The sequence below is a fragment of the Salmo salar genome, chromosome 07, assembly GCF_965601325.2.
Source record: "Salmo salar chromosome 07, fSalSal1, whole genome shotgun sequence".
NCBI classification, from domain to species: Eukaryota; Metazoa; Chordata; class Actinopteri; order Salmoniformes; family Salmonidae; genus Salmo; species Salmo salar.
In genome coordinates this window covers 60,829,954-60,853,730 of record NC_138297.1, presented here as the reverse complement: position 1 = coordinate 60,853,730, position 23,777 = coordinate 60,829,954, and the positions used below count along the sequence as shown (strand labels likewise).

Sequence of the window (23,777 nt, the reverse complement as noted above, 5' to 3'; positions counted from 1 at the left end):
TTGAGAATGACACAAATATAAATTTCCACAAAGTTTGCTGCTTCAATGTCTTTAGATATTTTTGTCAGATGTTACTATGGAATACTGAAGTATAATTACAAGCATTTCATAAGGGTCAAAGGATTTTATTGACAATTACATGAAGTTGATGCAAAGAGTAAATATTTGCAGTGTTGACCCTTCTCTTTCAAGACCTCTGCAATCCACCCTGGCGTGATGTCAATTAACTTCTGGGCTACATCCTGACTGATGGCAGCCCATTCTTGCATAATCAATGCTTGGAGTTTGTCAGAATTTGTGGGTTTTTGTTTGTCCACCCGCCTCTTGAGAATTGACCACAAGTTCTCAATGGGATTAAGGTCTGGGGAGTTTCCTGGCCATGGACCCAAAATATCGATGTTTTGTTCCCAGAGCCACTTAGTTATGACTTTTGCCTTATGGCAAGGTGCTCCATCATGCTGGAAAAGGCATTGTTCGTCACCAAACTGTTCCTGGATGGTTGGGAGAAGTTGCTCTCGGAGGATGTGTTGGTACCATTCTTTATTCCTGGCTGTGTTCTTAGGCAAAATTGTGAGTGAGCCCACTCCCCTGGCTGAGAAGCAACCCCACACATGAACGGTCTCAGGATGCTTTACTGTTGGCATGACACAGGACTGATGGTAGCACTCACCTTGTCTTCCTTCTCCGGACAAGCTTTTTTCCGGATGCCCCAAACAATCGGAAAGGGGATTCATCAGAGAAAATGACTTTACCCCAGTCCTCAGCAGTCCAATCCATGTACCTTTTGCAGAATACCAGTCTGTCCCTGATGTTTTTCCTGGAGAGAAGTGGCTTCTTTGCTGCCCTTCTTGACAGCAGGTCATCCTCCAAAAGTCTTCGACTCACTGTGCGTGCAGATGCACTCAGACCTGTCTGCTGCCATTCCTGAGCAAGCTCTGTACTGGTGGTGCCCCGATCCCGCAGCTGAATCAACTTTAGGAGACGGTCCTGGCGCTTGCTGGACTTTCTTGGGCACCCTGAAGCCTTCTTCACAACAATTGAACTGCTCTCCTTGAAGTTCTTGATGATCCAATAAATGGTTGATTTAGGTGCAATCTTACTGGCAGCAATATCCTTGCCTGTGAAGCCCTTTTTGTGCAAAGCAATGATGATGGCACGTGTTTCCTTGCAAGTAACCATGGTTGACAGAGGAAGAACAATGATTCCAAGCAACACCCTCCTTTTGAAGCTTCCGGTCTGTTATTCGAACTCAATCAGCATGACAGAGTGATCTCCAGCCTTGTCCTCGTCAACACTCACACCTGTGTTAACGAGAGAATCACTGACATGATGTCAGCTGGTCCTTTTGTGGCAGGGCTGAAATGCAGTGGAAATGTTTTTGGGGGATTCAGTTCATTTGCATGGCAAAGAGAGACTTTGCAATTAATTGCAATTCATCTGATCACTCTTCTTAACATTCTGGAGTATATGCAAATTGCCATCATACAAACTGAGGCAGCAGACATTGTGAAAATTTAAATTTGTGTCATTCTCAAAACTTTTGGCCACAACTGTAGAATCTATACCAGAGCATTGGCCTCTGATGCTCAACGTGTCCCTTCTCCACTTGTTAATGATGTAAGGTGCGTTTTACAGTGGCATTAATTTGACAGATAAAGACAGGGGCCCTGTCTCTGTTTGTTTTATAGCAGGAGAGCTGCTTCGTGCTGGAGTCAGACGAATGATTTGAAGCTTGTCACCACACTGATTTATCCCTGTAATACAGCGGTGGAATGCTCAGAACGAGCAGTAAATCTCTCCTCGTAAAATGTAATATATAGCGTTGAGCGGTAGCTGTGATACCCTGCTGCTTTCCAGCCCGGGACCACAGTATGCTATGAATGATTATCTACACCGCTGCAGTCCATCTTTAAAAGCTTTAGAATTCCTCACTAATGGACCTTTTCACAGAGTAACGGATTGACTACTTAATAATAATCCCCTTAGTTTGAAGTTTGTCAACCGAAAGGCATTTAGCGATAAATCCCTGAAGAGGACCTGTCTAGTTCGACAGAAGATGTAAATGTCAGATCTCAGATCAGATGTTGACGTTGATCTATGCACTGTTTGAATCCAGGCTGGTTGTTTGAGCAGCTTAACCTTGTCTCTCATAGTCGTCTCTTAATGGCTGCAGTGAGTACAGCAGATTGAGAACGTCCTCTCTGACTCACTGGCAATGTTCCTCCTGTTAGTGTTCTGGCAATCTGCTTTAGCACAGACTGTGCGTGTGTGTGTGTGTGTGTGTGTGTGTGTGTGTGTGTGTGTGTGTGTGTGTGTGTGTGTGTGTGTGTGTGTGTGTGTGTGTGTGTGTGTGTGTGTGTGTGTGTGTGTGTGTGTGTGTGGTGTGTGTGTGTGTGTGTGTGTGTGTGTGAGGGGTTGGCACCAGGGGGCTGTGTCAATCACAGCTCATTTTCTATCAGATGTTGTCAATCTCACACCAGTGAATCAGAAACAACACTTTAAGACAGCTGTCATACTGATCTGCTTTTCAGACTGCTGAGATCTAGGATGCATCCCTACTCCCTATATAGTGCACTACATATTACCAGAGTCATATGGGCCCTAAAGAGAATTTGGGACGCAGTCCTAATGAGTTATTCAAAAGCTCCCTTGCTGTGCAACATGCAGGTGATTGAACTCACACATGTGGTGAACACACTTGAACTTCCCCTACTTTCATTTTAGTGGGATCGTTTAGACATAAGGAACCTGGATTAGATTTAGTGGGCTATTTGGTTCTATTATCAGGGCCAGGTGTTTAGCCCCTGAGAGAGAAATCCCATGTCATCTCTGAAAGTGCAGTAACTTTCCAAATGCCAATGTAACTTGTGGACTTGGTGAAGCCTGTCTCCTGTGGGCGTCATGTCGCTGTGTGTACCATCTGCATCCTAAAATCTGGTACCCTATATATAGTGTGTAGGGAATAGGGTGTGATTTGGGATATAGCCTGACTATCTGACTCATAAAACCAAACTAGGGCTGGGAACTGACCTCACGATACAATGTTATCACTACACCAAATATCTCCAACCTCTGCATATTGATCTGGTACTGGTTCTCCCTGTATATAGCTCCACATTGATCTGGTACTGGTACTCCCTGTATATAGCTCCACATTGATCTGGTACTGGTACTCCCTGTGTATAGCCCCACATTGATCTGGTACTGGTACACCCTGTATATTGCCTCACATTGATCTGGTACTGGTACTCCCTGTGTATAACTCCACATTGATCTGGTACTGGTACTCCCTGTATATAGCTCCACATTGATCTGGTACTGGTACTCCCTGTATATAGCTCCACATTGATCTGGTACTGGTACTCCCTGTATATAGCTCCACATTGATCTGGTACTGGTACTCCATGTATATCGCTCCACATTGATCTGGTACTGGTACTTCCTGTATATAGCTCCACATTGATCTGGTACTGGTACTCCCTGTATATAGCTCCACATTGATCTGGTACTGGTACTCCCTGTATATAGCTCCACATTGATCTGGTACTGGTACTCCCTGTATATAGCTCCACATTGATCTGGTACTGGTACTCCCTGTATATAGCTCCACATTGATCTGGTACTCCCTGTATATAGCTCCACATTGATCTGGTACTGGTACTCCCTGTGTATAGCTCCACATTGATCTGGTACTGGTACTCCCTGTATATAGCTCCACATTGATCTGGTACTCCCTGTATATAACTCCACATTGATCTGGTACTCCCTGTATATAGCTCCACATTGATCTGGTACTGGTACTCCCTGTATATAGCTCCACATTGATCTGGTTCTGGTACTCCCTGCATATAGCTCTACATTGATCTGGTACTGATACTCCCTGTATATAGCTCCACATTGATCTGGTACTGGTACTCCCTGTATATAGCTCCACATTGATCTGGTACTGGTACTCCCTGTATATAGCTCCACATTGATCTGGTACTGGTACTCCCTGTATATAGCTCCACATTGATCTGGTACTGGTACTCCCTGTATATAGCTCCACATTGATCTGGTACTGGTACGTCCTGTATATAGCTCCACATTGATCTGGTACTGGTACTCCCTGTATATAGCTCCACATTGATCTGGTACTGGTACTCCCTGTATATAGCTCCACATTGATCTGGTACTGGTACGTCCTGTATATAGCTCCACATTGATCTGGTACTGGTACTCCCTGTATATAGCTCCACATTGATCTGGTACTGGTACTCCCTGTATATAGCTCCACATTGATCTGGTACTGGTACTCCCTGTATATAGCTCCACATTGATATGGTACTAGTACTCCCTGTATATAGCTCCACATTGATCTGGTACTGGTACTCCCTGTATATAGCTCCACATTGATCTGGTACTGGTACTCCCTGTATATAGCTCCACATTGATCTGGTACTGTACTCCCTGTATATAGCTCCACATTGATCTGGTACTGGTACTTCCTGTATATAGCTCCACATTGATCTGGTACTGGTACTCCCTGTATATAACTCCACATTGATCTGGTACTCCCTGTATATAGCTCCACATTGATCTGGTACTGGTACTCCCTGTATATAACTCCACATTGATCTGGTACTCCCTGTATATAACTCCACATTGATCTGGTACTCCCTGTATATAGCTCCACATTGATCTGGTACTGGTACTCCCTGTATATAGCTCCACATTGATCTGGTACTGGTTCTCCCTGTATATAACTCCACATTGATCTGGTACTCCCTGTATATAGCTCCACATTGATCTGGTACTGGTACTCCCTGTATATAACTCCACATTGATCTGGTACTGGTCCTCCCTGTATATAGCTCCACATTGATCTGGTACTGGTACTCCCTGTATATAGCTCCACATTGATCTGGTACTGGTACTCCCTGTATATAACTCCACATTGATCTGGTACTCCCTGTATATAGCTCCACATTGATCTGGTACTGGTACTCCCTGTATATAGCTCCACATTGATCTGGTACTGGTTCTCCCTGTATATAACTCCACATTGATCTGGTACTGGTACTTCCTGTATATAGCTCCACATTTATCTAGTACTGGTACTCCCTGTATATAGCTCCACATTGATCTGGTACTGGTACTCCCTGTATATAGCTCCACATTGATCTGGTACTGGTACTCCCTGTATATAGCTCCACATTGATCTGGTACTGGTACTTCCTGTATATAGCTCCACATTGATCTGGTACTGGTACTCCCTGTATATAGCTCCACATTGATCTGGTACTGGTACTCCCTGTATATAGCTCCACATTGATCTGGTACTGGTACTCCCTGTATATAGCTCCACATTGATCTGGTACTGGTACTCCCTGTATATAGCTCCACATTGATCTGGTACTGGTACTCCCTGTATATAACTCCACATTGATCTGGTACTGGTACTCCCTGTATATAGCTCCACATTGATCTGGTACTCCCTGTATATAGCTCCACATTGATCTGGTACTGGTACTTCCTGTATATAGCTCCACATTGATCTGGTACTGGTACTCCCTGTATATAGCTCCACATTGATCTGGTACTCCCTGTATATAGCTCCACATTGATCTGGTACTGGTACTCCCTGTATATAGCTCCACATTGATCTGGTACTGGTACTCCCTGTATATAGCTCCACATTGATCTGGTACTCCCTGTATATAGCTCCACATTGATCTGGTACTGGTACTCCCTGTATATAGCTCCACATTGATCTGGTACTGGTACTGCATGTATATAGCCCCACATTGATCTGGTACTGGTACTCCCTGTATATAGCTCCACATTGATCTGGTACTGGTACTCCCTGTATATAGCTCCACATTGATCTGGTACTGGTACTCCCTGTATATAGCTCCACATTGATCTGGTACTGGTACTCCCTGTATATAGCTCCACATTGATCTGGTACTGGTACTCCCTGTATATAGCTCCACATTGATCTGGTACTGGTACTTCCTGTATATAGCTCCACATTGATCTGGTACTGGTACTTCCTGTATATAGCTCCACAATGATCTGGTACTGGTACTTCCTGTATATAGCTCCATTCTTGTGTATTTCTTTATTATTATTATAATTTTTTAACTCTGCATCTTCGGGAATGGTTCGTAAGCAAGTATTTCACTGTAAAGTCTACACCAATTGTATTTGGTGCATTTGATTTGACACTTATGTGCAAATACACTATCGGTCAAAAGTTCAAGAACACCTACTTATTCAAGGGTTTTTCTTTATTTTACTATTTTCTACATTGTAGAATAATAGATAAGACATCAAAACTATGAAATAACACATATGGAATCATGTGGTAACCAAAAAAGTGTTAAACAAATCAAAATATATTTTATATTTGAGATTCTTCAAAGTAGCTACCCTTTGCCTTGATGACAGCTTTGCATACTCTTGGCATTCTCTCAACCAGCTTCATGAGGTAATCACCTGGAATGCATTTCAATTAACAGATGTGCCTTCTTAAAAGTTCATTTGAATAATTTATTTCCTTTTTAATGCGTTTGAGCCAATCAGTTGTGTTGTGACAAGGTCGGGGGGTATACAGAAGATAGCCCTATTTGGTATAAGACCAAGTCCATATTATGGCAAGAACAGCTCAAATAAGTGAAGAGAAATGACAGTCCAGCATTACTTTTAGACATGAAGGTCAGTCAGTATGGGAAATGTCAAGAACTTTGTAAGTTTCTTCAAGTGCAGTCGCAAAAACCTTCAAGCGCTATGATGAAACTGGCTCTCATGAGGACCGCCATAGGAAGGGTAGACCCAGAGTTACCTCTGCTACAGGGAATAAGTTCATTAGAGTTACCAGCCTCAGAAATTGCACCCCAAATAAATGCTTCACGGAGTTCAAATAACAGACACATCTCAACATCAACTGTTCAGAGGAGACTGCGTGAATCAGGCGTTCATGATCGAATTGCTGCAAAGAAACCACTACTAAAAGACACCAATAATAAGAAGAGACTTGCTTGCAGCAGAGTTAACTCTGGGTCTACCATTCCTATGGCGGTCCTCCTGAGAGCCAGTTTCATCATAGCGCTTGATGGTTTTTGTGACTGCACTTGAAGAAACTTACAAAGTTCTTGGGCCAAGAAACACTAGCAATGGACATTAGAATGGTGGAAATTTGTCCTTTGGTCTGATGAGTCCAAATTGGAGCTTTTTGATTCTAACCGCTGTGTGGATGAATGGATGATCTCTGCATGTGAATTTCCCAATGTAAAGCGTTAAGGAGGAGGTGTTATGGTGTGGGGATACGCCATCCCATCTGGTTTGCGCATAGTGGGACTATCATTTGTTTTTCAAAAAGACAATGACCCAACACACCTCCAGGCTGGTTAAGGGCTATTTTACCAAGAAGGAGAGTGATGGAGTGCTGCATCAGATGACCTGGCCTCCACAATCCACCCGACCTCAACCAAATTGAGATGGGATTAGGATGGGATTAGTCGGACTGCAGAGTGAAGGAAAAGCAGCCAACAAGTGCTCTGCATATGTGGGAACTCCTTCAAGACTGTTGGAAAAGCATTCCAGGTGAAGCTGGTTGAGAGAATGCCAAGAGTGTGGCTATTTGAAGAATCTCAAATATAAAATATATTTTGATTTGTTTAACCATTTTTTGGTTACTATTTGATTCCATATGTGTTATTTCATAGTTTTGATGTCTTCACTATTATTCTACAATGTAGAAAATAGTAAAAAAAATAAATAAGAAAAACCCTTGAATGAATAGGTGTTCTAAAACTTTTGACCGGTTGTGTACATGTATTGTGATTTTATATGTAGTGTGATTCGATACTGTGATTTTACATCGATTTGATATTCCAAACATATTGCTCACCTCATGTCTGCTGCAGAGACAAGAGAGACCATGAGTAAATGAGTTTTGTGCTGAGACCATGTTGGTGCTGAGACCATGTTGGCTCACTATTTCAAAAGAAGATGGAGAACCAGCTATAGGATGAAAAACACTCTTCCTACAGTAGCGCTACACAGAGGCAAATGTTGATATATCATCCAAAAATATTATTGTGATATGTAACTATAAAAAAAAATCCCACATCACTAATCCAAATGATATTATCAATCTATAACTGTGTGCCTCTGTGTCTGAGCTTCCTGACTGCGCTCATTACAAAATGGGCTGTGACGATGGAGGCACTGGCCATGAAATATTCAGAGGGACTGGAGCCTTCTGGTAAAGAGCAGGGCCTGTACACAGGGGACTGCTGCTGTTCTCTCACTACAGCCACTGGGGTTTTAAAGAGGGAGCTCAGCTGTGGTTGGCTTGCTAGATAGTACTCTCCATTTAGTCTGACCTTGCTGACGGACGGTGTTAGGTGGCTCTGGAGTAAAGTTTCCCCTAGGTACAGATCTAGGATCAGATTCCCCTTCCCAAATCCGAACCTTAACCATTTTTGGGGAAAATGCAGAACTGACCCAAGATCAGCGTCTAGGGGCAACTTCACCCTACACCATTTCAGTGCCTCAGGGACACATGGAGGACGTTTGGGCTGATTGGTTTCTCTCTTTTCAGGTTTCGACCGGGGGAAAGAAGATTCCCTGCCTCCGAAAGAGGACTCCTCTCACTCCATATCCAAGAGCAAGGTATGGTCCAAAAATACACCCCAGACTTCCTCTCCTCTCACAGCTCTCCTGTCCTTTCTCTCTTTACAGGACGCACAAGGACAGAAAACATACCCATCCACTCACTCTGAAGCAGAAACTTTTGAAATCGACTTTATATCTTTGGCCAAAGTTCCCAACCATTAAAGCCTCATGCTTTACCATCAACTCTTTATGAGCAAGTAGGAGAGTAGGAGAGTAGAGGAGAGTAGAGGAGAGTAGAGGAGAGTAGAGGAGAGTATCGAGAGTAGAGGAGAGTAGAGGAGAGTAGGAGAGTAGAGGAGAGGAGGAGAGGAGAGGAGAGTAGGAGAGTAGAGGAGAGTAGAGGAGAGGAGAGGAGAGTAGAGGAGAGTAGAGGAGAGTAGAGGAGAGTAGAGTAGAGGAGAGTAGAGGAGAGTAGAGTAGAGGAGAGTAGAGTAGTAGAGGAGAGTAGAGGAGAGTAAAGGAGAGTAGAGTAGTAGAGGAGAGTAGAGTAGGAGAGTAGAGTAGGAGAGTAGAGTAGGTTAGAGTAGAGGAGAGGAGGAGAGTAGAGTAGGTTAGAGTAGAGTAGAGGAGAGGAGAGTAGGTTAGAGTAGAGGAGAGTAGGTTAGAGTAGAGTAGAGGAGAGGAGAGTAGAGTAGGTTAGAGTAGAGGAGAGGAGAGTGGAGGAGAGTAGAGGAGAGTAGTAGAGGAGAGTAGAGTAGAGTAGAGTAGTAGAGGAGAGTAGAGTAGAGGAGAGTAGAGTAGGAGAGTAGAGTAGGTTAGGTTAGAGTAGAGGAGAGGAGAGGAGGAGAGTAGAGTAGGTTAGAGTAGAGGAGAGTAGGTTAGAGTAGAGTAGAGTAGGTTAGAGTAGAGTAGGAGAGTAGAGGAGAGTAGAGTAGAGGAGAGTAGTAGAGGAGAGTAGAGGAGAGTAGAGTAGAGGAGAGTAGAGTAGGAGAGTAGAGGAGAGTAGGAGAGGAGAGTAGAGGGGAGAGTAGAGGGGAGTAGAGGAGAGTAGAGGAGAGTAGAGTAGGAGAGTAGAGTAGAGGGGAGTAGAGTAGAGGAGAGTAGAGTAGAGTAGTAGAGGAGAGGAGAGTAGTAGAGGAGAGGAGAGGAGAGTAGAGTAGAGGAGAGTAGAGGAGAGTAGAGGGGAGAGTAGAGGGGAGTAGAGGAGAGTAGAGGAGAGTAGAGTAGGAGAGTAGAGTAGAGTAGAGGGGAGTAGAGTAGAGGAGAGTAGAGTAGAGTAGGAGAGTAGAGGAGAGTAGAGTAGGAGAGTAGAGTAGTGTAGGAGAGGAGAGTAGAGTAGAGTAGAGGAGAGTAGTAGAGGAGAGTAGAGTAGAGTAGGAGAGTAGAGTAGAGGAGAGTAGAGTAGAGGAGAGTATGAGAGTAGAGGAGAGGAAAGTTGAGTAGGAGAGTAGAGTAGGAGAGTAGAGTAGGAGAGTAGAGTAGAGGAGAGTAGAGTAGGAGAGTAGAGTAGGAGACTAGAGTAGGAGAGTAGAGGAGAGTAGAGTGTAGGAGAGGAGAGGAGAGGAGAGTAGAAGAGGAGAGTAGAGGGGAGGAGAGTAGAGTAGGAGAGTAGAGTAGAGGAGAGTAGAGTAGGAGAGTAGAGTAGAGGAGAGTAGAGGAGAGGAGAGTAGAGGAGATTAGAGGAGAGTAGAGTAGGAGAGTAGAGTAGGAGAGTAGAGTAGGAGAGGAGAGTAGAGGGGAGTAGAGGAGAGTAGAGTAGAAGAGGAGAGTAGAGGGGAGAGTAGAGGGGAGTAGAGGAGAGTAGAGTAGAGTAGAGGGTAGTAGAGGAGAGGAGAGTAGAGGAGAGTAGAGTAGTAGAGGAGAGTAGAGTAGAGGAGATTAGAGGAGAGTAGAGGAGAGGAGAGTAGAGTAGGAGAGGAGAGTAGAGTAGAGTAGAGGAGAGTAGGAGAGGAGAGTAGAGTAGGAGAGTAGAGGAGAGTAGAGTAGAGTAGGAGAGTAGAGTAGAGGGGAGTAGAGTAGAGGAGAGGAGAGTAGAGTAGGAGAGTAGAGGAGAGTAGAGTAGGAGAGTAGAGGAGAGTAGAGGAGAGTAGAGGAGAGTAGAATAGTAGAGGAGAGGAGAGTAGAGGAGGAGGGAGAGTAGAGGAGAGGAGAGTATGAGAGTCGAGGAGAGGAGAGTAGAGTTGAGTATGAGAGTAGAGTAGAGGAGAGTAGAGTAGAGTAGGAGAGTAGAGTAGGAGAGTAGAGTAGAGGAGAGTAGAAGAGGAGAGTAGAGGAGAGGAGAGTAGAGTAGGAGAGTAGAGTAGGAGAGTAGAGTAGAGGAGAGTAGAAGAGGAGAGTAGAGGAGAGGAGAGTAGAGTAGGAGAGTAGAGGAGAGGAGAGGAGAGGAGAGTAGAGTAGGAGAGTAGGAGAGGAGAGTAGAGGGGAGTAGAGGAGAGTAGAGTAGAGTAGAGGGTAGTAGAGGAGAGGAGAGTAGAGGAGAGTAGAGGGTAGTAGAGTAGAGTAGGAGAGGAGAGTAGAGGGGAGAGTAGAGGGGAGTAGAGGAGAGTAGAGTAGAGTAGAGTAGAGTAGAGGAGAGGAGAGGAGAGTAGAGTAGTAGAGGAGAGTAGAGTAGAGGAGATTAGAGGAGAGGAGAGTAGAGTAGGAGAGTAGAGTAGAGTAGAGGAGAGTAGGAGAGGAGAGGAGAGTAGAGTATGAGAGTAGAGGAGAGTAGAGTATGAGAGTAGAGGAGAGTAGAGTAGAGGAGAGTAGGAGAGGAGAGTAGAGTAGGAGAGTAGAGTAGAGGAGGAGAGTAGAGGAGAGGAGAGTATGAGAGTAGAGGAGAGTAGAGTAGAGGAGAGTAGGAGAGGAGAGTAGAGTAGGAGAGTAGAGTAGAGGAGGAGAGTAGAGGAGAGGAGAGTATGAGAGGAGAGTAGGAGAGTAGAGTAGAGGAGGAGAGTAGAGGAGAGGAGAGTATGAGAGGAGAGTAGGAGAGTAGAGTAGAGGAGGAGAGTAGAGTAGAGGAGAGTATGAGAGGAGAGGAGAGGAGAGGAGAGGAGAGGAGAGGAGAGGAGAGGAGAAAGGGAGGGTGCTGATGAAACCCCATTTCAGTGTGTAAGACATAGTCCTAATGAGACCAGAGAGTAAGGGAGTTACTGTAAAAGAACAAGCCAACAACTTCAACCTCGCCACAGCTGTGAGCTTCATTCATTATTAATCACATGTACATCAAACGATCATCAAACACAGAAACCCAACCATTCCACGCTAGGCCTCTCTCAACAGAACCCACTGTTCAACTTCCAATGAGAACTAAGGCCTAGGGTTGCAAAATTCTGGTTACTTTCCCAAACATCCAAGGTTTTCTAGAAATCCTGGTTGGTGGATTCCATTGAATAGGAGAGAGAAAGAGAGGAGAGTGTGCTGAAACAGCAGTAGGCTGGATCTGGACCCATGCTACAGCGCTATATTTGTTCTGTTTTTCCAATAATAAAACAGTGACAGCATAAATATATACATAAATACAGACATGCCTATAGACAACCACAACACAGGACAATAACAAAACAAAAGCACCAGCCAGAAAAAGGTTTACATTGTGCATATCTCAAACTAGGAATGAGATGGACTAAGTTCAGGATATCTCCTTATTTTGGATGTTATGAAGGAGATGTCTGAGGACCAGGTGTATATTACTGCCGTGGCTTCTTCTCTGTGGATTTTAGCGCTGGACCTCTCCAGAGTTAAGATGTCTCTGCCTCAAGACACCATGTTGAGTTAGCCAGCTGAAGTGCTTGGGTTTTGATGCAGCATTCACATTATGAGCACCCCACGTAGGCTAATCAAATGCCGCTGACAAGGGTGACTACCGTAATTTCCAGACTATTGAGCGCACCTGAATATAAGCCGCACCCACTGAATTAAAAAAATATATATTATTTTGAACATAAATAAGCCGCACATGTCTATAAGCCGCAGGTGCCTACCGGTACATTGAAACAAATGAACTTTACACAGGCTTTAACGAAACACGGCTTGTAACAAAAAAAATAAAAAATTACCAGTAAACAGTAGCCTACCAAGAAAGTCATTACTCCAGACCAAGCTCCCGTGCAGCAGCTCTATTTCCTTTTCCAACAGCCAGATCAATCGCCTTCAACTTGAAAGCTGCATCATATGCATTTCTCCGTGTCTTTGCCATGATGAGGGTGACAAAATGACTACTGTAATCAGAATGATGGGAAGTTTGAGAGCGCTCGATTTAATCTAAACAGTAAACAAAAAAGTTGTTTGACCTTAACCCGTTCGGCAATTTCATTGGTCTAATGAAAGCTTCATGCCGCCAAAAAACTGAGCACGTCACAGAATGTGTTTTTTTTTGTTTGTTTATTTATTTGAAAGCGGGAAAAATCCATATATTAGCCGCGTCATTGTTTAAGCCGCGAGGTTCAAAGCCTGGGAAAAAAGTAGCGGCTTATAGTCCGGAAATTACGGTAGATAAAAATGCAAAGAAGTTTGACTTGTTGAAAGACTTGCTGTGTCACGATCTTCAAAGCTATCAACTGAGACAATTTTTTGATGGTAGACCAGTCAATCAGTGTCAGTCAGACAGAGAGTGAGTGAGGCTGTTTCTCAATGTTAGGCACTGCTGTTGAATTTACAGTTTGGATGGTAGGTGTTAGAATAGTCCTCTCCTCTTCACTCCAGTCCTCTCCTCTTCACTCCAGTCCTCTCCTCTTCACTCCAGTCCTCTCCTCTTCACTCCAGTCCTCTCCTCTTTACTCCAGTCCTCTCCTTTTTACTCCAGTCATCTCCTTTTTACTCCAGTCCTCTGTTCTCTCCTCTTACTCCAGTCCTCTCCTCTTTACTCCAGTCCTCTGCTCTTTCCTCTTTACTCCAGTCCTCTCCTCCTCTTTACTCCAGTCTTCTCCTCTCCTCTTTACTCCAGTCTTCTCCTCTCCTCTTTACTCCAGTCCTCTCCTCCTCTTTACTCCAGTCCTCTGCTCTTTCCTCTTTACTCCAGTCTTCTCCTCTCCTCTTTACTCCAGTCTTCTCCTCTCCTCTTTACTCCAGTCTTCTCCTCTCCTCTTTACTCCAGTCCTCTCCTCCTCTTTACTCCAGTCCTCTGCTCTTTCCTCTTTACTCCAGTCTTCTCCTCTCCTCTTTACTCCAGTCTTCTCCTCTCCTCTTTACTCCAGTCTTCTCCTCTCCTCTTTACTCCAGTCTTCTCCTCTCCTCTTTACTCCAGTCCTCTCCTCCTCTTTACTCCAGTCCTCTCCTCTTTACTCCAGTCTTCTCCTCTCCTCTTTACTCCAGTCTTCTCCTCTCCTCTTTACTCCAGTCTTCTCCTCTCCTCTTTACTCCAGTCCTCTCCTCCTTTTTACTCCAGTCCTCTCCTCTTTACTCCAGTCTTCTCCTCTCCTCTTTACTCCAGTCCTCTGCTCTTTACTCCAGTCCTCTCCTCTTTACTCCAGTCCTCTCCTCTTTACTCCAGTCCTCTCCTCTTTACTCCAGTCCTTTCCTCTTTACTCCAGTCCTCTGCTCTTTCCTCTTTACTCCAGTCCTCTCCTCTTTACTCCAGTCCTCTGCTCTCTCCTCTTTACTCCAGTCCTCTCCTCTTTACTCCAGTCCTCTCCTCTTTACTCCAGTCCTCTGCTCTTTCCTCTTTACTCCAGTCCTCTCCTCCTCTTTACTCCAGTCCTTTCCTCTTTACTCCAGTCCTCTCCTCTTTACTCCAGTCCTCTCCTCTTTACTCCAGTCCTCTGCTCTTTCCTCTTTACTCCAGTCCTCTCCTCCTCTTTACTCCAGTCCTCTCCTCCTCTTTACTCCAGTCCTCTCCTCTTTACTCCAGTCCTCTCCTCTTTACTCCAGTCCTCTCCTCTTTACTCCAGTCCTCTCCTCCTCTTTACTCCAGTCCTCTCCTCCTCTTTACTCCAGTCCTCTCCTCTTTACTCCAGTCCTCTCCTCTTTACTCCAGTCCTCTCCTCCTCTTTACTCCAGACTCCAGATGAGTGTGTGTGTACCTAGTATGATTGCGTAAATCAATCTGACTGGTGCTAAAGTTTGAGTGGTGCCCAGCCAACTGTAATACAGCAGTCTATTGGATGGGAATAATGGTTTCCCAGGGACTCAAAGTGCTTTACATAGTGAGAGGGGTAACTCACCTCATCCAACCGCCAATACGTAGCACCCACCCACCCCAGTTTGGGCCAGACAGCTCCCCAGTTTGGGCCAGACCGCTCCCCAGTTTGGGCCAGACAGCTCCCCAGTTTGGGCCAGACAGCTCCGCAGTTTGGGCCAGACAGCTCCCCACATGCTCATCACATCCAGTAATACAGTAAGACTTCTGTCCTAGTGTGACCAGAAACTGTTTGTCTAACAGGTTAGAAGGGTACTAGTGAGCCATTCCCAGCTGACTATAAGCTCACTTCCTCCCACATGTCTCCACAGTCAGAGTCCAAGCTCTACAATGGCTCCGACAAGGATGTCTCGTTGTCCGGTAACAAGCTCACCAAGAAGGAGTCGCTCAAGGTAAGTAGGGAGACTTACAGCAGAGACCAGCCTAAGGATGATCTTATAGTAAGTAGCTTGTCAGAACGGCCCTTGGGGCAGGGGCCTGTTTCTGTAGCGTGAGGCAGCTTGATGTAGAAGTACAACCCCTGGACAGGACTCTTGACGTTAGGGGAAACACTGTAGCATGATGTTTGTGTGGCCCCTGCAGGTACAGCTAGGGGAAACACTGTAGCATGATGTTTGTGTGTGGCCCCTGCGGGTACAGCTAGGGGAAACACTGTAGCATGATGTTTGTGTGGCCCCTGCAGGTACAGCTAGGGGAAACACTGTAGCATGATGTTTGTGTGTGGCCCCTGCAGGTACAGCTAGGGGTAACACTGTAGCATGATGTTTATGTGGCCCCTGCAGGTACAGCTAGGGGAAACACTGTAGCGTGATGTTTGTGTGTGGCCCCTGCAGGTACAGCTAGGGGAAACACTGTAGCGTGATGTTTATGTGGCCCCTGCAGGTACAGCTAGGGGAAACACTGTAGCATGATGTTTATGTGGCCCCTGCAGGTACAGCTAGGGGTAACACTGTAGCATGATGTTTATGTGGCCCCTGCAGGTACAGCTAAGGGAAACACTGTAGCGTGATGTTTATGTGGCCCCTGCAGGTACAGCTAGAGGAAACACTGCAGCGTGATGTTTGTGTGTGGCCCCTGCAGGTACAGCTAGGGGAAACACTGTAGCGTGATGTTTATGTGGCCCCTGCAGGTACAGCTAGGGGAAACACTGCAGCGTGATGTTTGTGTGTGGCCCCTGCAGGTACAGCTAGGGGAAACACTGTAGCGTGATGTTTGTGTGTGGCCCCTGCAGGTACAGCTAGGGGAAACACTGTAGCATGATGTTTGTGTGTGGCCCCTGCAGGTACAGCTAGGGGAAACACTGTAGCGTGATGTTTGTGTGTGGCCCCTGCAGGTGCAGAAGAAGAACTACCGCGAGGAGAAGAAGAGAGCCACCAAGGAGCTCCTCAGCACCATCACAGACCCCTCTGTTATTGTCATGGCTGACTGGCTCAAGGTTCGACTTGCCCTGCTTCTTGTTTCTGGACTGTACACAGCGTTTCTGGACTGTACACAACGTGGGCCATGTGCTGCAATTACTAGAATATTACTGTACATGCAACAAACTATAAAGCCATAAGAATCTGCTATAGTCTATTGAAGTTTCTCCAGAATTTTCAAAAGTGCCCTTGTTGATAGAAGTTTCCAAAAAATAAATATATATTTGAACATAGTTTATTAGACATGATGATATTTGGTGTATTTTATGTCTGAGTGTGTGTGTTTGGCCACGTGTCTGCACCTCAGATCCGGGGTACTCTGAAGAGCTGGACCAAGCTGTGGTGTGTGCTGAAGCCGGGGGTTCTTCTCATCTACAAGACCCATAAGAACGGCCAGTGGGTGGGCACGGTGCTGCTCAACGCCTGCGAGCTCATCGAGAGACCCTCAAAGAAGGACGGCTTCTGTTTCAAACTCTTCCACCCGCTGGAGCAGTCCATCTGGGCGGTCAAGGTAATAATAATAATAGTACATTTATTTTCTATCCAGCTTTTCGTTAGAACAGCGTCTCAAAGTCCCTTTAAAAGCAACAACAACTAATTGAAGGTGATCTGTTGGGCGATGGCTTCCACAACTTCAGATAATAATGATGACAAGATGGAGAGCGATAGAGTTTCTAGTCAGACCTGCACAATGGGAGACATCATTTCATTTAATGGAGTGGTATGTGCACATCCATAAAAGCCCCTTGTCCCAAATGCTGGATCAGACAGGATAATGTAGAACAAAAACATAAATCTGTCTGCACACTGGTATAATACTCTGGTATAATACTGCCTAAGTACATTTTTGTTCAGACATCATTAAACGACTAACCTGAGTACCAGTCTCTTTAGCTAATCTACTCCATGGCCTTTCTGCCATCTTCAAATGTGAACGTTCAATCATTAATGAGCTCTTGATCCTGATTCCATCCCTTTTACAGCTATCCGAGCTTGTATCCTGTTGCTAAGCAACCGTGTTTTGTTTGTCCAAACAAAACAAACCTTTCTAAAGTTGCTAGCTCACATCTACATTGTCGTGTCTTTGGGGTACCATTAAACTGAAGACATGTTTATCAATTAACTCCCTGTAATTATTATCACGCGATTAAACTGATTAATCGTTTAATTGTAATTAACTAGGAGATCGGGGCACCAAGGAAAATATTCAGATTACAAAGTTATAATTTTCCTAATATAACTTTCCTATATTATAACATTATATATTATATTCTATTATAGTATAGGCTGATTATCTTCTTGTTTAAATGGTGTATTTACCTCGCGTCCAGTCTCATTCCAAACGTCGTAAATTGTTGTATCTGCACAAACCCAGTCTTTACTAAGAGTCATCCATACATCAATTGTCTTAAAATCATTTATTTACTAAACTAAGTAATTCACATAAAGTATACAAACAGTAATTATCATCACAAAGAATTGGTAGAGTAATGTGCCCTAGTGGCTAACAGGCATGGCTGGTGTCTTGTAGAACAATGGGTCATAAAATGTTCAGCTGAGGAGGTACACAGTTCATTAATATTAACAATTGACATGCTAATCCTTTGCACATGAACGCTCACTCATTTGAGAACAATTGCAATCAATATATATTTACGCTCAGTGTGTCGTCGGGATCCTTGTTGGAGCGTCGTTTTGTTGGAGAGTTTTTCTCTCTCTCTCTCTCTCTCTCTCTCTCTCTCTCGGTTAGAATGGATCTTTCAAAGCGACATTCATTAATGTCGTCATAGAATGGATGTTTCGTTGGTCTTCGCGTTCAATGATATAATTTACTTAGCTGCAGACTAATAATTAATATCAAAGACTTGTTCTTATTCTGTCGGTATCGATAGTCTAAAAGTTAACCACGTGGTATGGTTCACTTTCAGTAGAGTACTTGGATGGTCAAACCTATTGGCCAACTCGCAATGGAGTGGAGGCCGGGTCTAGAGAAATGTAAATCAGGGTGTAGTTTTATAGTGAACATGTCACATGACGCCTGGTCCTGTCTGTGTCCCTGGGGGCGTGCCGATGACTGAGTTAAGCTTGGTACAGAAATATAATTCTATGACATTAACATCAGTACATAGCATCTCAATGTATTACAAATAGCTTTATCCTTATTAATACATTCTATACAACCATGTGGATGCAAGTCTCAAGGCTGAGGCTATTATATAAACCGTTTTATGGTAATATGGCTATATAGTCTCTTCTGAGTATCACAAAATTCTACCAAGCGGACCAGTTCGTAGCTGGATTCTTCACCAATCTTTCATACCTTCTCCAGAACACAAATGTTGCTTGGCTCCCCAATTCTGTGAGTTGGAAGAATTTCCTGTGTCTCTCTATGGGCCATGTGGCAAGAGATTCTCCTCTTAGAGTTTTTACAACCCTTTCACACAGGGCCTGGGTGGGGGAAGGTAGGTTGGGGGATGGTGCAAGGGGGGAGGGGGTCAACTGTCCTCCCTGTACTCAGAGGCCAACGTCATGACAACATTCTCCAACTAAATACATACTGCAATTCCAACCACACAACTTCTTACTACAACAACTTGTCTAGCTCACATCTAAATTCTCCAACTAAATACATACTGCAATTCCAACCACACAACTTCTTACTACAACAACTTGTTTAGCTCACATCTAAATTCTCCAACTAAATACATACTGCAATTCCAACCACACAACTTCTTACTACAACAACTTGTCTAGCTAACAGCTAAATGTTTGTTTTTGACTTTGTTATCAATTCTAATTCTATTTCCACGTGTTTTCATGGAAAATATTAATGTTATTAATAGATAGGTTGGTTGTTTAGAAAGAAAGAAAAGTGACGCCTGCACAACTATGGGGCAAAACAGACGGTTTGGATTAGATTGTTGACAACATGTTAACTATATTTAGTCTCCAGTGTTTATTGAAAACAAATACATTTGGTGAATGAGCACTTGTTGTCTCTCATATACATTGTTAAAGTTGTTGTTTAGCTAGATAGCACATTTGTGCCCTATTAGCATTGCCATGAAATCAGTCAAAACACCTCAAAACAAGATATGGTCTCAAGACCAAGATGGAACAAGCTGAAACGCGCCAGCTACGATTCCCCACATGGCAGCTTCTTGTCATTGTAGCTGGCTATCTGGCCATCCAGAATCCCAACAACTCACAGACTTCTGCCCCATTGAAGCGTGCACATTGTTTTCGTGACGTTGTCAACTAAACCATCTATGGCATCGCATATTGAACGTTGAGATTGCCGAAAGGCCAGTCTCTTGGGCAATGGCAAGGAGTGCAATGTTAGCTAAAGAGACTGGTACTCAAGACTATTAAATTACCACAAGAGAAAACCTTTTGATTAGCCAGACGCTGCAGCCGTCACATCCTGGTCAAAGTCCTCATCTGGTTCTTTCATTTCAATTAAATACAATTCAATCTGAAATTTCTCCCTCTTTCCTCCCCTGTCAATAAGAATGTTAACATAATGATGCACGCAATTAACATTTAAATTGTCTAGCTGAAGGTTCTTCACGTTTCAAATAATAATTGCTGCATGTTTTACCTGCTTTATCACATTAGGTTCATCTCTGTGTGAAATTGTCACAGTGTAAATCTCAGTTAGAGCGACGGCACTTCAGTGTTCCATCTGCCATGTAAATATGTTGTGAGGGTAGTAGTGACAGTACAACGATACCTCCTAAACAAGGGATCATCATCTAGATTCAGCCGTGGGATGCGACTGGTCGGGGGGCAGGAACATAATTACTAATAATTAGTAGACTGCAAATTGACCGCTAGAAGCCCAAACAGATATAATGTTTAACTAAAACATAATCATTTCAAACCTTGCTTACATTTGCTTATGATCACGTCTCTATAATATGCGCGGGGATACTTGAGAACAGATTTCCAAAATAAAAATAAATTGGAGCTGATTTCCAGTATTTTATGTCCAATATTAAAGAATATCTATATATTTTTTATTCTAAAAACTTTGGCACAGAAAACTTGGGGGGCCAAATAAAACCACCCGCTGGCCCCAGTTGGGGAACCCTGCCCTAAACGTTTTGTCTTTAGTAGGCACGACATGTCACACACCCTTACCACTCTAAAATGGACTATGGCTTTATCCCAAATGGCATCAATTGGCCCTAGTCAAAAGTAATGCACTTAAAGGGAATATCAAATCACATTTTATTTGTCACATGCGCCAAATACAACAGACCTTAAGGTGAAATGCTGACTTACAGAATATTTACATAATAAGAAGAGTATGGTGCCATTAGGATTCATACACACCATATGAATGACCCTCCAACCAATCAATAAAGGGATTGTTAAACAAAGCACCCTCCCTATTGGACAGCCAAACTGGACATCAGTGTCATCAGGGACTTGCCAACAGGACCCATTCTTTCACCCTTGGGGAATGTGATGAGTCATGTTCAGCTACACACACACACACACACACACACACACCTTCCCATGGGCTTTGGCTTGGTGATAACTGTCAGTGCCATAGTGGTTGTATAATGTTCCAGAGTGGATGTTTACCAAACCCTCTCTCTCTCTCCCCCCCTCCTCCTCTCTCTCTCTCTCTCTCTCTCCCCTCCTCCTCTCTCTCTCTCTCTCTCTCTCTCCCCCCTCCTCCTCTCTCTCTCTCTCTCTCTCTCTCTCCCCTCCTCCTCTCTCTCTCTCTCTCTCTCTCTCTCTCTCTCTCTCTCCCCCCCTCCTCCTCTCTCTCTCTCTCTCTCCCCCTCCTCCTCTCTCTCTCTCTCTCTCTCTCTCTCTCTCTCTCTCCCCCCTCCTCCTCTCTCTCCGTGTGTCAGGGTCCTAAAGGAGAGGCGGTGGGTTCCATCACACAGCCATTACCCGGCAGCCACCTCATCTTCCGCGCCACCTCTGAGTCAGACGGTAAGAGACAGGACGCTGATGATATTTTCAGATTTGTTCAATATAGTTTTTTTCCCACCAATTTGTATTTATATGATTGAATGCTTTTGTGTCTGCAATCTGTGCCATGTCTGTTAGAGTGTGTGTGTGGTGTGTGTGTGTGTGTGTGTGTGTGTGTGTGTGTGTGTGTGTGTGTGTGTGTGTGTGTGTGTGTGTGTGTGTGTGTGTGTGTGTGTGTGTGTGTGTGTGTGTGCATGGAAGGGTTTCCTGTTCTTCCATGTGGGTGTGGTTATCTGTATGTGTTTCCTGTTCTTCCATGTGGGTGTGGTTATCTGTATGTGTTTCCTGTTCTTCCATGTGGGTGTGGTTATCTGTATGTGTTTCCTGTTCTTCCATGTGGGTGTGGTTATCTGTATGTGTTTCCTGTTCTTCCATGTGGGTGTGGTTATCTGTATGTGTTTCCTGTTCTTCCATGTGGGTGTGGTTATCTGTATGTGTTTCCTGTTCTTCCATGTGGGTGTGGTTATCTGTACATGTGTAGGACTCTAGTGTAGCCTGTCAACTCCCCTGTCTCCTCTCCACCAGGCCGCTGTTGGATGGATGCTCTGGAGCTGGCTCTGAAGTGCTCCGGCCTCCTGAAGCGGACCATGATCCGCGAGGGCAAGGAGGAGCTGGCCAGCACGGCCGGGGAGAGCTCCCAAATTAACTTCTACAGCCTGCTGCGAGCCCACAACATGCAGGGTTTCCAGTGAGTCGGCCCAGCCTACAGTACGGTCTCTCTGCTCTAGCCCAGCCTACAGTACGGTCTCTCTGCTCTAGCCCAGCCTTCAGTACGGTCTCTCTGCTCTAGCCCAGCCTACAGTACGGTCTCTCTGCTCTAGCCCAGCCTACAGTACGGTCTCTCTGCTCTAGCCCAGCCTACAGTACGGTCTCTCTGCTCTAGCCCAGTCTACAGTACGGTCTCTCTGCTCTAGCCCAGCCTACAGTACGGTCTCTCTGCTCTAGCCCAGTCTACAGTACGGTCTCTCTGCTCTAGCCCAGCCTACAGTACGGTCTCTCTGCTCTAGCCCAGCCAACAGTACGGTCTCTCTGCTCTAGCCCAGCCTACAGTACGGTCTCTCTGCTCTAGCCCAGCCTTCAGTACGGTCTCTCTGCTCTAGCCCAGCCTACAGTACGGTCTCTCTGCTCTAGCCCAGCCTACAGTACGGTCTCTCTGCTCTAGCCCAGCCTACAGTACGGTCTCTCTGCTCTAGCCCAGTCTACAGTACGGTCTCTCTGCTCTAGCCCAGCCTACAGTACGGTCTCTCTGCTCTAGCCCAGTCTACAGTACGGTCTCTCTGCTCTAGCCCAGCCTACAGTACGGTCTCTCTGCTCTAGCCCAGCCAACAGTACGGTCTCTCTGCTCTAGCCCAGCCTACAGTACGGTCTCTCTGCTCTAGCCCAGCCTACAGTACGGTCTCTCTGCTCTAGCCCAGCCTTCAGTACGGTCTCTCTGCTCTAGCCCAGTTTACAGTACGGTCTCTCTGCTCTATCCCAGCCTACAGTACGGTCTCTCTGCTCTAGCCCAGCCTATAGTACGGTCTCTCTGCTCTAGCCCAGCCTACAGTACGGTCTCTCTGCTCTAGCCCAGCCTACAGTACGGTCTCTCTGCTCTAGCCCAGCCTACAGTACGGTCTCTCTGCTCTAGCCCAGCCTACAGTACGGTCTCTCTGCTCTAGCCCAGTTTACAGTACGGTCTCTCTGCTCTAGCCCAGCCTACAGTACGGTCTCTCTGCTCTAGCCCAGCCTACAGTACGGTCTCTCTGCTCTAGCTCAGCCTACAGTACGGTCTCTCTGCTCTAGCTCAGCCTTCAGTACGGTCTCTCTGCTCTAGCCCAGCCAACAGTACGGTCTCTCTGCTCTAGCCCAGTCTACAGTACGGTCTCTCTGCTCTAGCCCAGCCTACAGTACGGTCTCTCTGCTCTAGCCCAGCCTACAGTACGGTCTCTCTGCTCTAGCCCAGCCTACAGTACGGTCTCTCTGCTCTAGCCCAGCCAACAGTACGGTCTCTCTGCTCTAGCTCAGCCTACAGTACGGTCTCTCTGCTCTAGCTCAGCCTACAGTACGGTCTCTCTGCTCTAGCCCAGCCTACAGTACGGTCTCTCTGCTCTAGCCCAGCCTACAGTACGGTCTCTCTGCTCTAGCCCAGCCTACAGTACGGTCTCTCTGCTCTAGCCCAGCCTACAGTACGGTCTCTCTGCTCTAGCCCAGCCTACAGTACGGTCTCTCTGCTCTAGCCCAGTTTACAGTACGGTCTCTCTGCTCTATCCCAGCCTACAGTACGGTCGCTCTGCTCTAGCCCAGCCTATAGTACGGTCTCTCTGCTCTAGCCCAGCCTACAGTACGGTCTCTCTGCTCTAGCCCAGCCTACAGTACGGTCTCTCTGCTCTAGCCCAGCCTTCAGTACGGTCTCTCTGCTCTAGCCCAGTTTACAGTACGGTCTCTCTGCTCTAGCCCAGCCTACAGTACGGTCTCTCTGCTCTAGCCCAGCCTATAGTACGGTCTCTCTGCTCTAGCCCAGCCTACAGTACGGTCTCTCTGCTCTAGCCCAGCCTACAGTACGGTCTCTCTGCTCTAGCCCAGTCTACAGTACGGTCTCTCTGCTCTAGCCCAGCCTACAGTACGGTCTCTCTGCTCTAGCCCAGCCTACAGTACGGTCTCTCTGCTCT

General features: G+C 45.5%; 1 protein-coding gene across 5 annotated transcripts in view; it reads left to right on the top strand.

Moving 5' to 3' along the window:
* The window catches only part of LOC106609678 (oxysterol-binding protein-related protein 8), a 164,830-nt gene that overhangs the window by 106,631 nt on the left and 34,422 nt on the right, over positions 1 to 23,777 (top strand). For all 5 annotated transcript variants that reach the window (XM_082977806.1, XM_082977807.1, XM_082977805.1 and 2 more), the window contains 6 exons: positions 8,591 to 8,661; positions 15,031 to 15,111; positions 16,053 to 16,154; positions 16,445 to 16,648; positions 21,006 to 21,090; positions 21,655 to 21,817. In XM_082977806.1, the coding sequence (XP_082833932.1) occupies positions 8,591 to 8,661; positions 15,031 to 15,111; positions 16,053 to 16,154; positions 16,445 to 16,648; positions 21,006 to 21,090; positions 21,655 to 21,817 (706 nt within the window). The remainder of the gene's footprint in view (positions 1 to 8,590; positions 8,662 to 15,030; positions 15,112 to 16,052; positions 16,155 to 16,444; positions 16,649 to 21,005; positions 21,091 to 21,654; positions 21,818 to 23,777) is intronic.